Below are 12,614 nucleotides of genomic sequence, written 5' to 3'. Positions count from 1 at the left end.
TTTTTAACCCGTGTCAGACTTAAGTTTAGTTGAGTTCTACAAAATCCCACAGCAGCAAAGGATGACAAGTCCAGGCAGGAGAGTGAAACCGAGACCGAGAGAGAGAGACAGCAGGGCTGGTGTTGATGGGTATGTATCGACGGTTTGGATTGGACGAAGGGGAGGAAATGTGGGTGTTGGAACTTGTCACATCAGTTTCCGTACCACCGCAGCCGAGGAGAAGGTTCTTTCTTTTCTGTGGCCGGCAGAATGAAAGAGTGGTGTTGTACAGTAGGCAGTCTGGCGCAGACGAGGCCGAAACAGGCAGTTGTCCAGGACACAGCTGGACATTTAAATCCCCTCCAGGGCAGGACCTGCACCGCCCTGGCTGCAGCACTGGCAACATGCCTGGCACACCACGCTGCTACTGTACAACACTGCTCTTCTCCTCAGGCTGGCATGTTTCCTGCCAGTGCACCACACTGCTGCCATCAATGTCATGTTCGCAACCCTCCACTGGAACCAACTGTGGCAAACACAGGAGCCAATGTCAGGCTGGTATGGCCTAACACCTTGTTGAACAGTCATCACTGTCATTCGTTCCGTTGCATGAATCAGTGTAGACGTTGGACAGCGTGGAGAAGGTCAGCATGGAGCACATTTTCTTTACTACTCCCTCAAGATTGTAAGAAACTCAGATAACAAAGCAGCGAGCCAACATAAGTGTGTGTGTGTGTTTTGGACACCCTTTCCCTCCTTCCACCATTCCACAGCGGTAAAGGAAAAGAAAACTTGTCAGAAGAGAGGAGAGTCATTTCTCAGCCACCTGACTCCAAACCTAAGGAATAGGGGTGTTTTTTTCCCCTCCTCACATGAATGAAATGTGGGAATCTTCCTCTCGTTCCAGCAGATCTGGGTGTCACAATTTACAGCAGACGCCACAAACTGTTTCCTGCATGCTCAGTGAGCTGTAGCTTAGATTGGCGTGCACACAAACTCGACTGTCTCCTCAGCTCTCCTCTCCTCCACCGCCTCTTTCTGTTTCTCTTTCCTCTGGTCTGCCACCACCCACCCTCACTTAACCCCAACTGGCCCTGTCCTGCAGCTCTCATACCCCTCTGGCACTCCACAGTGATGGATTAAAAACTCTCTGGCCGGCTAAGCCGTATTGTGTAAATAAAAGTTCTAGACTGACAGGCCTGGCGGGAGACGAGGAGAACTTGTTGAGTGTGTTTTTTGGGTGGGCAAATGGCTGGGTGTGTTGCCGAGCAGGTGCCTGGGTGGGTGTTGGAGGTGTCACCTTCGCTGACACAGCTGTCCATGAGGAGAAACGGAGGGAGAGGAGGAATAAAAAGAGGGAAGGGGGGGGGGGCGGGGGGGTTTGAAGGAAGCCTAGCTGAGGAAGACTAAACAGGGTGTCTGCTGGAGGAGCAGGAAATGAAGGAGACGATCCATCCGGCCATGACATTTTTTTTTTTTTTTCAATTTTCTCTCTCTCTCTCTCTCTCTCTCTCTTTTTTTTTTTTTTTTTTTTTTTTTTTTTTTTTTTTTTTTTTTTTTTTTTTTTTTTTTTTTTTTTTTTTTTTTTTTTTTTTTTTTTTTTTTTTTTTTTTTTTTTTTTTTCTCTCTCTCTCTCTCTCTCTCTCTCTCTCTCTCTCTCTCTCCCCCCCCCCCCCCCCCCCCCCCCCCCCCCCCCCCCCCCCCCCCCCCCCCCCCCCCCCCCCCCCCCCCCCCCCCCCTCCCCCCCCCCCCCCCCCCCCCCCTCTCTCGGCCGGGTCCACGCAACGAACGGCAACATCTCCGGCTGGCGCTCTATGAGCGGAAGAGCGCCTCGAGGGTTCTGAATTGAGAACCTATAGTTGATTTTTTTTTTTTTAAACTGAATAGCCTCTCTACCCAAACCGTTTTTATCCCAGCCCATTTAAAAAAACTATTATTTTACATGATTTGATTTAACTCGGCCTGATCCCTCATGTAATCAAGTTGGATAATAGAGTCGCTACTCTGGGGGACGTGAATTTACAGCTGAGCTGAAAAATTAGATGTATAAAAGCTTTTCCTGCCCACTTGATGTACCATCCTATTGATTAAGGTTTTACAGGGGCCAAGTGGAAGGGTTTATTTGAGTGTTTTGATGTGTTTATGATGCGTATCGCACAAAAGGCCAAGTCTAATGGGGCCACAGAGGGCTGCCAGCACTAAAACAAACCCTCAGCTGCGGTGAATAATAGGCTAGCTTGTGTACAAGCCGCCATCATTTAGTTAGGATGCACCTCTGCTTAATGCTCAAAGCAGATTTGGTTTGGGACTTGGCCAAACACCAGTGGGACATCTCTCTCCCTCTCTCTGTCTCACAAACACTTGCGAACACAAACCCCTGTGTTATTGTTTGTGTATGCTGCAGGGCTGGAATCTAATCAAAGACAAATTACATTTCAGCTTTGTGTTTAAAAATGAGCCAAGGGTGATTCCCTACAAACTGCTTTCAGGCATCCGTAATAAGCCAGCCTTCAATTTGAATAAAGATCATGTTTGAGACTACCGCACGATCTCAGTGAGGTGATAGTCAGCAGGCCCTTATGGAAAAGCCTAAATCCCACTCTCCCTGCTGCAACAGTAACCAAGTGGTAATGTACAAGGGAGCTGTTTGATGCCAGTCCCCCACCTCTGCACCTCACAGTAACCTTTGATGTGTTCCTCTCTCCATCCGTCTCTATCTCCTCACACTATCCTCTGGGGCCAGCTGTAAAACGCACTCACGTCGTGCAGCCCAGAGAGCATGCACCATAAGCCCTACAACATGACGAAGTCCTGAACAATCCCGTTCTCCTCTGATACTGATTACTGATGTAACCAGAGAAGGTGGAGAATGAGAAGAAAGAGAGCAACTAAGAGAATGAGTGGAGAGAACGAAATGCAGAGACAAAGGAGAGTGTGTAGAAAGTAAAGGGGTGCGGTTCCAGGGCCAAAGGCCTGGTGGTTGCGCTGGTGCATGCCTGATACAAATTGCTGGGGCTTTAAAGCTGTAATTATGGTAATAGGCCCAATTGCAGTGTAGTGAAGCTCTAAAGTGCTTCCATGTGTGCGCCGTGCCCCAGAGACCCCGGGTTAGCAGAGAGCAATGGAGCTCACACCAGCCTCCCCCAGTAACCCAACTGCACCAGGGATGATGTCAAAACAAAGACTAATAAGCAACATGTCCTCCGGGCTGTGTCTGCTTTGTGCTTCATGTAAACCAAAATGGAGGAAAAGTAAACAAATGGCATTGTATGTACCGCGTACACACAACAAAGCAGAGGCTCTGGAATATTGCGGTAAACTTTAATCCTACCTTTATGGCATGAGGAGTCTTTGTTCTTCGCATTAAGACATTAAGTTGAGCAAAATCGTGCATTGTCCCCGTTTCCGCAAGAGCAGCCCCAATGAGACAGATGCAGTCTGTATCCTTCACTGTGTGTGTGGTGTTTGGGCGGAGACATTTGGGTTTTTAGGGAAAGTGCTGTAACATCTGTGTTTGTCCCAGAAAATTAAGTAGACCCACCCCCCTACTGAAGGAATGTATCTCCCTCAGTTTTGATGAAGACCCACACAGGTTAGAACTGGGGTCTCTCTCTTTGGAATTGAGCCTATGAAAAACGTCACCTAACTAATAAAGGCTATTTATCATGACCTCAGCATTGTTCCTGCTCTCACACGAGTGCCAGAAATTTGCTCCCACGGACATTTGAAGATTTCCACCCTTCTCTTCTTCAAGAGCACCGGCATTTTTCTAAACTGCAGCCAAGACATTTTGTTTAAGGTTCACCCCTGTTTCTTTCTGCACTTCTCCTGTCGTGCCTTAGAAACTATATTTAGTCTGATTCCTCAGGGGAGATGATTGGCCGACAATAGGTGGATGACAGCTCTCGGTGGATGGCCAGGCTGTGATGTCAGAGTGAGTCAGGGCACCCGGGGGGGAGCTGAGGGGAATATTTGAGCTCCGAGTCCACAGGTGGGCCTGATCCCAGACAGGAAATGTAACCGTAGTCAAGAGCTGAGACAAAACAAGACCGTTGAGTTCAGAATTAGTTTGTTCCTCACACTGGTGGCTTCACATGAGACGATAGAGTGGAATATGTCAGGACTTGTTGTGTCTGCTGTGTCGTCGTTTTGCTGTCCAGCTGCTGAGTGTACAAGTTTTTTTTTTTTTTGGTGTCTTTGCTTTTGTTTCTTTCAGTCATTGGGTTTTTGATTAGCTTTGGATATGCACTATTACTGTGCTAAGTACTTTCCTGCAGTGGGCCTGTGGCTTATGTTTCAGCGGATGGTGATGGAAAGCTGTGTTAAGATGGAAGGAGCACGCTGAAGGGCATGACCACGACCTCCGACTAATGTCTCCGCATTCATTTGGAGCCTTTACACCAGTCCGTGCTTACACAAACACACTTGGGAATCTCTCTCTCACATGTGCACACTCTTTGTGTCTCACACACAGCTAACCGTCGGCCGCGTATTTTAAAACCACCCGATCCGGGCTGGGGCATTCTGAAACGTGGAGTTGTGCGAATAGTTGGGATGGCTGAGAGATCCCTGACATGCTTGGCACCTTGTACAGCTTTGCCGTTCACAAAAGGGAAGCAGTGAGTCTGTCTGCGACCCAAATCTTAAATGTACAGTGAAAGCTGCACTAAAGTGTCAAAACCTTAACTCAAGGTCTACTTACTAGCTTTTTTTTCTGGAGCAATGTCAACTTCTTTCTTGATAGTCAGAAGAAAATGAAATGCATCATCACAAAAGATCATGCCAAAATGTGATTTAAAAAGACCTTTTGCAAGTTAAGAAATGAAAACGACTGTCACTATCCATAATCCTGGAATGCATGTTCTATCATGAGTGATACTCATTATTCTCAAAGGGGTACTCCAGTAATTTATTGTTGCACTTCCACACACGTTGGGAGACTCGAGAATGACAGATTAAATGTAGAATTCAAATTGAAGCAGCAGAGGCCAAGATATCTGGACTTTAAGTCCCTAGCATTGATCAAACTCCAGAAACCCAGGATCCTACATTTCCCATAGTGCAGCTCAGTTGTATTAGACAGTAGAAGTAGCAAACTGGATCTCTTTGGTCCATTTGGCTCTGCAAGTGGTATTTTCTCTTCACACAACAAATAATAAAAGGCAGTATGAAGAAACATGGGTGTATATAATAACACTAATGATGGCTAAATACCATTTAGCTGCTTCAGTGTCAGGGTCCTTGTATTTGTGTGTGGGCCTGTTCAAGAAGCTTCTTTACAATATCTGCTCAAGCACAGCTGATGGAAACCAAACAGACTTTTGTGATTTTTCAAAAGTTTTTCTAAAAATTAAAATGGACAGAAACACAAGTACTTACACACACACACACACGCAGATGATAAATGCAGGCAGACATTTTGCGTGTGTAGACGTTTCTCCTCACACACACGCACAGACACACATCCACGAACACACAATCCTCTTCATCCATTCCATCTGGCTGGGATGGGACCGGACCACGTGAGCGTGGGGGCGTATTGGCAGACGGAAGGTGTTGGTAGGCAAATACACGGCGAGGGAGAGCCAGGCAGAGAGAAACGGGGAAAATAAAAGGAGGGAGAGACACGAGAAGGCAGACGGTACGAAGTGAGCACGTGTCTGAGAAGTGCATGACGCAGCGAGAAAAGGAGATGGAGGAGAAATCCCCGAACAACTGAGCCAGCTGAGGGGGCCGTCGCTGGACAGAGAGACCGAGAGAAATGGATGGATGGATGGGCAGCAGAGGGACATGTGTGGATGTCATCCGGCCATCAGTCATATACAGAGAGAGAGAGTAAGAAGGGATGGATAAGAGCTCCAGGGAGGCCTCAGGGTGGGGGCTTGAAGCCTAATCCCAAAAACAGCTGCGTGTAGCAGGGAGGGTGGGAGAGGGGGATGGTTCTTGGGAGACTGGTGCTCTCTCATGGCTCATCACATCCTTTGACCCCCGCAACGTCAACAGCTTCTTCTGGGGCGTCAGTCGCTGTAACTAAGCCCCTCTCGCTCTCTGTAAAGTGGCTCCACCAACAGGGCCGTACAAGCATACGGTCCCTCTCCCATGGACTCTCTGCACCCGAACACGAGGCGCCGTAAATCACTCCCAGATACTGTCGATCAGTGGAGTGATACCTGAGAAAGGTTCAGGTGCGTGCATGTGGCAAACCTAATACATTTCAAACATTTTATGCAAAATATAATACTTATATTGTCCAGCAAACAAACATGTGTCAGCATAGACACATTTGTCTCAGTGGCGTTTGCTTAGTAAAGGACACCATGTCATTTATAGTCCTGTGATATTTCTATTTAAAATTGTTAATTGTTGTTTTAAATTTGTCATACCTGCCCAGGGACTACAGGTGGAAATTAGCAAATGTTGCCATAACCTGGCCCAAGACATATTTTCTTGTTTAACAAGTTTAATGTTTATTTGTGCATTGTCCGTGTTTCAAATTAATCAATTTCCATTTCCATTTCCAAGGACCTAGTCAAGCTAGTTCAAACTAGTCATAAATTAAGCTACAAGCCACAAGAGGCTATGCTTTCTATTTGGAGTAAACACAGTTTGCTATTCTGGAATCACTAATAACCTTTAGTTTCAATCAGAATAAATTGTTATTGTTTCTCCCATCTATATAGTGTATGAACAGTGACATTAAATGATAAAACACTGAATAGATAATGTGATTTGACTAAAACTGTAAAATTAAAGCTACCTCAGCATTTATCACTCGCATTTGCACCGCTCTGAATATATATCATTTGACATATGCATTGGTCAGTGTGTAAATTATAAGTCAAATAAAAATATACAACTATAACAGCACTCTCCTATATAGCAATAACATCACTTTTGGATTTTTCCATACCTTATGTCATCCTATCATTTTCATCCAGCGATAACAAGCATAAGCCTGCGTATGACATAGTCTGTTCTTTATTAATGTCTTTCATTTCTAATGATTGTAATAAATTGAAATCATCCAAACAAATTGAGATTGTATTTCCCGCTTGCGTGCGTACGTGCGTGCGTGCGTGCGTGTGTGTGTGCGTGTGTGTGCGTGTGTGTGTGCGTGTGTGTGCGTGTGCGTGTGCGTGTGTGTGCGTGTGCGTGTGTGTTGTCTACAGCTGTAGCCTGTAGTACACGGTGATTGGTTTGAGTGTTTTGTTTAAACGTGCACAGTTCAACTTTAAAAACACCCATTTATGTTTTAGATATGTTCTAAAGTTGGCAAACCAAAGGCTCGGGGATCAATGAAGACTAGAATAATGCAGGTGAAATGAAAAGTGTTCAGAGTCACCACGGTGTTGTCCTTGGTTGTAGTATGGGAGGACCATTTTTACAAAACTGTGATGATCAGAAGTAATTCAGCAAAAATGAAGTATCCATTAGATGCCGATTTGCTTGAATTTGTACTTCAGAATTTGTATCGCTCTTTCTCTTCTTTTTCTGCAGTCTGTTTGCGGGCAGCATACCGAGGATAACCTTCATCAGTGTGGGCGGTTTCATCTTCCTGGGAGCCTACGAGAAGGTCCGCCGCTCGTTGCTGTAGCAGCTCGTCCTCTGTGACTGTCCTGAGCCCTGAGCCCTGGTGGATTAGCAGCACGGGAAGCATCTCTGGAAGCGGCACGCTTGTCCCTTGGAGGGCCCCCCCCTGCGCCTCCATGCTGCTGGGCCCCGAGAAGCAAGGAACACCTCTTGCCCGTCCACTGGCCTGATCGCATTACCTGGGGTGCCGCGTTCCTGCTCATCAGTGCCCAGAGCTTCTGTAACAGCACCAGCGGTTTGGTGAAATGGAGCCACACCCTGTCACACAAGGCTAGCAGTGAAGCAACAGCCTTGTATAAAGTACTTGAAAGCTGTGTGTGTGTGTGTGTGTGTGTGTGTGTGTGTGTGTGTGTGTGTGTGTGTGTGTGTGTGTGTGTGTGTGTGTGTGTGTGTGTGTGTGTGTGTGTGTGAGAGAATCATTGAGTTACGGTATTAAAGACTGACCTCTTGGAGTTGAGGTTCGGTCATTTGTTCCTCTGTAGGCTGTCCTGTTAAGCTCCCCTCTACGTGGTTTCATGATCATTTTAGTGTTTTATCCATATTTTTCTCTCTGCTAAGCCAGGCCACCTGTGTTAAAGACCCACCGGGGGAGAGACTCGGTAATATCTCACCATTGTTACATTCCCGCTGGAGCACAACTGAGCTCATCCACCTGCAGGAGCTTTAATTTTATACTTAAGATGTCTACAACAGTAGAGCACTTTGTTAATTTAACAAGGCTTTAGTTTTATTAGGAGCCTCAATTGTCCTGCACCAGCTTTTGTATTTCAGTTTGGGCTATATATATGTTTATTGTGAAATATATTTTTATTCGGTATTTAGCTTGATTGGATGGTTTGACATTGGCGCTATTGTCGAAGAGGCTGTAAGAAGAGACTTCTTAATCTCAAGCCTGTGAAAGTGCAGGCTTATCAAAGTTAGCATGACAAAAAAAACTAAAAAAAATTTTTGGTATTCAACAGAGCAATGGTGTTATAAAGAGCTTTATTACACGACTTTGTTGAATACTCGATTCTGATTGGTCATTTGGGCCATTCTACGATCTGTTATTCATTCATAGCAGCGGTGTGCTATGGACGCAGCTCTTACCAAAGACTGGAGGACCGTTTTTAAATCAATAAAACCATTTTTAATCAAGATTTTGTGTCAAATGATTAATTCCTTTAGTAAGTAGCCATGTAGTAACGAAGATTCTTATAGTAGGTGTTCACAGCAGACTTATTTAATTATTTTCAATAGTAGTAGTTAGATAAGAAGATTGATACCGTTACTCTCACGTCTGTATGGTAAATATGAAGCTACAGACAAAATCCTCTTATCTTAAGATAAGATAGACTTTATTAATCCTACATGGGGAAATTCCTGTGTTCCTGTTAGCTTAGCATAAAGACTGGTAGCAGGGGGAAACAGCTAGTCTGGCGCTGTCCAACTGTAACAAAATCCATCTACCAGCACCTCCTAAAGCTCATTATTTAACAGGCAGTGACTTCCCTGAGTCTTGTCATCAACATGGAGACTTCAGGATATAACTTTTCCCGGCCAAAAAATCGACCAATACACGACCGCCCATAAACAACTTCGATTTTACAAATTGTGTACGGATTAAACAAACAAGTTGTTGTTGATTCAGAGGAGCCAGCGTAGCTGTTTTCCCCCTGCTTCAGTTTTTATGCTCAGCTTCCTTTTAAGAGAAGGGTTGGCACTAAAAAGCACCGCCAACATGAGTTAGCATAAAAGAGATTGGTCAGTTCACTCAACGAGCATGTTTTTGCACTTAGTCTCATTGGTATCTACTGTACTGTAGCCGTGCAGGTGGTTTGGATTTGCCAAGTTTCTGAGATATCAGCTGCTGAGGCCTGAAACCAAAATCATCTGCATGACTAGATCAAGTGTGGATAAGTGGGATTTTTTGTGATTTGTCTAAACAGACCATTTAAATATCAGAACTACAGATGTAATTTCAACTGGCCTTACACAGGAAATGATATGCTTCTGTGGGATTCATTTAATGGTTGATGTTTTAAAGATATGTGTTCTCCTGTGTAGGCGCCGTAAAAAAAAAGATGCCTTATTCTGCACCAGCCAATTGTACAAGATGTTTTCCACTCTCCACTCATGTTGTTTTTTTTATTTTTTTGGCAAAATAAGAGCGCCCAGCTATCCATGATAACTTATTACATTATTACCAACTCACTCCTTTATGCCTGATTGAAGGATTATTTAACAACATATGCAGGAACAGTTAGCCATAGGATATCAGTGTTTTCCCATCTTGTATTCAGTGAATTAGCTCAGTGTTGTCATTACAGTCCGTACGGAGGAAAAACTGAGGACTTGGTAAATCCTGTCAGAAGATGGATGGCCTCACAGGTGGGAGTGTTTGTCATGCTGCTTGTCACTAGGCTGGAGGACAACAATGGTCGGCGTGTGATTGGTGGAGGCCACGGCCAGTAGCATGTCAATCATCCGGTGACAAACATCCATCTGGAATGCACATTCTGGCCAGCCACTGACCCTCAGTCAGCCCCGACTCAATAGCAAATATTTTAAACAGCCCGCAGAAGGAAAAAATATGCCTGCTGTCTTTGGAGCTTCAGGGAGACAGCACACATTCCGTGTGTGTGTGTGTGTGTGTGTGTGTGTTTTTGTGGTCCAGGCACACGCTACTTCCCTGCTTTGAAGATCAAGGTCTCTGGATTTCACGTCTTGGGGCGTGCTCTCTGAGTTGATGGCTTCTCCATAACCACTGTGACATGTGAGCAGCGCTAAATGCTAACTCAGCTGTTTGTGAGTCCATCGTCCATTCCGTTCGTTCTGTTCATACAGGAAAGAAATGGGCAAAACACTTGCAGTAATAGCAAAATGTGAATATTTCTTTTTTTTTTATTAGACACTTCAATGCCATGTTAGACACTTTGCGGTTTTAGCTTTGACATTGGTACAACGGTTTCGAACGGTTTGTTTCAATAAATTACTCCATACATGAACTGCATCTCTCTCCCTCTTGTCCACTTCACCTGCTACACTGGGATTAGTTTTCCAGCAGTGATCTTTGATTGGTCTTTCTGGTAATATCATCTCGGATAGGTGCTATCAGGTGTAACCAGAGGAGTGTGTCCTCCAGTTTACCTCAATAAGGCCACTGGTAACAGAACACAGTTCAGACAAGGGCTTACTGGCGAAACGCATGCATACATTAGGCAACGTAACTACTTTGACTGAATTCTGACCCAGTGTATCCAGGGATTGGGACAGTCCGGGGAGCGTCTGACTGCATTAATCCTCCAAGTTTGGTTAGAGCACATTTCACAAGCCTCCTGACTGTTCACAGCATGAACCTTTAGTCACCTCAAAACGGTACTCAACTGTAGTGATGATGAGAAAGTTATTGTTACACTGTGTTGATGTGACCAAGGCAGAATACTGGCCGTTTCACGGTGGATGTTGAGGCGCATTACAGCAGTAGCACAATAAAACATTCTCCGTGATTCTCCATCTTTCCCTAAATTCATAGCATAAGAGTGGTATATTTAAGCATTCAGCCAATTAAATGTCAGTGCTCGAGCGCACATAGCTGTGACCGAGAACACATGGTAGGTGTCCATAACAGAGATCATTGCTGAGTTTTTACAGCTTATAAAACAGCTGTTCTCCTAAGTTTGACCACATTTGTTTGTGAACGTGTGTGCGCCAAAGTTTCTTGGATAAATAAAGAAACTAATCCGAATCAGAGGAGAATATTTTTCACCCCCAAATACATCAGAGCAGCTTTGCAGTAACTTGTAGTATTGTGAAACAGGTGGAGGAGCCTTACTGGTACAGTATGTACTGTCGACTTTACCGTGTCAAAATAAGTGGAATGTCTCCTCACATAGAGGAGGTTCCTGCATTCCTATTGGCAGATACCATGTACACAATCTGCTTGTTTATGACGTAAATACAAAAAGTGCTTTAACTGACCGCCCACAAATATCCCAGCTTGAACCATCCGACGTACCAAAATAATTTACATCAAAAGCTCTTCCTTCATACAATAACAATGAATGTGAACGGTGTGTCTGTAAGGCCATGGTTGGCAGCATTTGTCAAAAAACATTCAAGTGCAATCAAGTGTTTGTTTTGTTTGCTATAAAGAGTGTACCAGTATCTCTCACAAAAAGTTGCTTGATATATGCTGAGTTTTCTTTGATCATGCATTAAGGCACCGCAGCTGAACGTTGGTAAAAGCTGAAAAAGGCTGTTTTTTTTTAATAAAAAAAAAATACCATCACTCCTTTCTTTGTCATGCACATAAATTCAAATACTCTTTTGTAAAAGTTATATAATATATAATATAAGAAAACTCTTATGTACAGTCAAATGTCCAAAGGTATATTTCTTTTTTTTCTCCCTGCACATACATGTACTGTACAAGATTCCCTACATTTACATGCTTCAAATGCAAGTCACATTTTTTGGAGCTAGAATTTGTATTGGTCACCTCCCAAAGGAAGGTTTTAAACTATATACAGCTGATACGCTCAGATGGGACGCCACCCACACAAGCTCCACCTTCAAACTCCGGATGCCCCCTGCCTTTTTTCACGTCCCGGTGCTCCCTTTCAGTCCAGATCCAGGAGGCTCAGGATCAATCGCCTCGATATGAGGTAGCAGTTTATTTCCCAGTGCAAAAAAAAATAAAAGTCCACTCAGCAACCGCGAGTCCACTTTTGGGCTGGATGAAGCGCCTGCTAGTCGCTGGCTCTCCTTAGGGGGGCGCTCTCATTCTGAGAGGCTCTGAGGGTGTGTCCATTGGACAGCAGAGTCTGCCTGAGCTCAGTCTCACAGTCACTTTCGAGACGGCTGTTGCCCGTCACGCCGGCCAGCTTCACCGGCTTGTGGAAGGAGTCCTCCTGTGATGGGGAGCACGCCGGCGTTTGTCCGCCTCTGCTCGCTGACCAACAAAGAAGAGAAGGTGGAGGAAGGAGAAACAGGCAAAGTCAGTGACGCGGCATGTATGTAGACAAATATGCATTCAGCTTTAGGATATAGAAAGCAGTGGAATG

The 12,614-nt window shown here is 44.8% G+C and overlaps 2 protein-coding genes across 6 annotated transcripts in view; one reads left to right on the top strand and one right to left on the bottom strand.

The window, feature by feature from the left end:
* Window positions 1–7,930, top strand: part of slc25a26 (solute carrier family 25 member 26) — a 55,086-nt gene extending 47,156 nt beyond the window's left edge. For 2 of the 5 annotated variants that reach the window (XM_039798521.1, XM_039798522.1), the window contains one exon: window positions 7,477–7,930. In XM_039798521.1, coding sequence (XP_039654455.1) covers window positions 7,477–7,590 — 114 coding nt within the window. In that variant the 3' untranslated portion in view covers window positions 7,591–7,930. Of the gene's footprint in view, window positions 1–17; window positions 1,300–7,476 lie in introns of those variants that run through there. The other 3 variants (XM_039798520.1, XM_039798523.1, XM_039798524.1) reach the window with 3 other exon arrangements.
* A 2,490-nt stretch (window positions 7,931–10,420) lies between these two features.
* lrig1 (leucine-rich repeats and immunoglobulin-like domains 1) overlaps window positions 10,421–12,614 on the bottom strand; it is a 38,413-nt gene continuing 36,219 nt past the window's right edge. Inside the window, exon 18 of the mRNA XM_039798187.1 lies at window positions 10,421–12,502. Coding sequence (XP_039654121.1) covers window positions 12,300–12,502 — 203 coding nt within the window. The 3' untranslated portion in view covers window positions 10,421–12,299. The remainder of the gene's footprint in view (window positions 12,503–12,614) is intronic.

This window comes from Perca fluviatilis, chromosome 4 (genome assembly GCF_010015445.1).
Source record: "Perca fluviatilis chromosome 4, GENO_Pfluv_1.0, whole genome shotgun sequence".
In the NCBI taxonomy this organism is placed as follows: domain Eukaryota; kingdom Metazoa; phylum Chordata; class Actinopteri; order Perciformes; family Percidae; genus Perca; species Perca fluviatilis.
The sequence above is the reverse complement of the archived record's forward strand: the minus strand, read 5'-3'. Positions and strand labels throughout refer to the sequence as shown.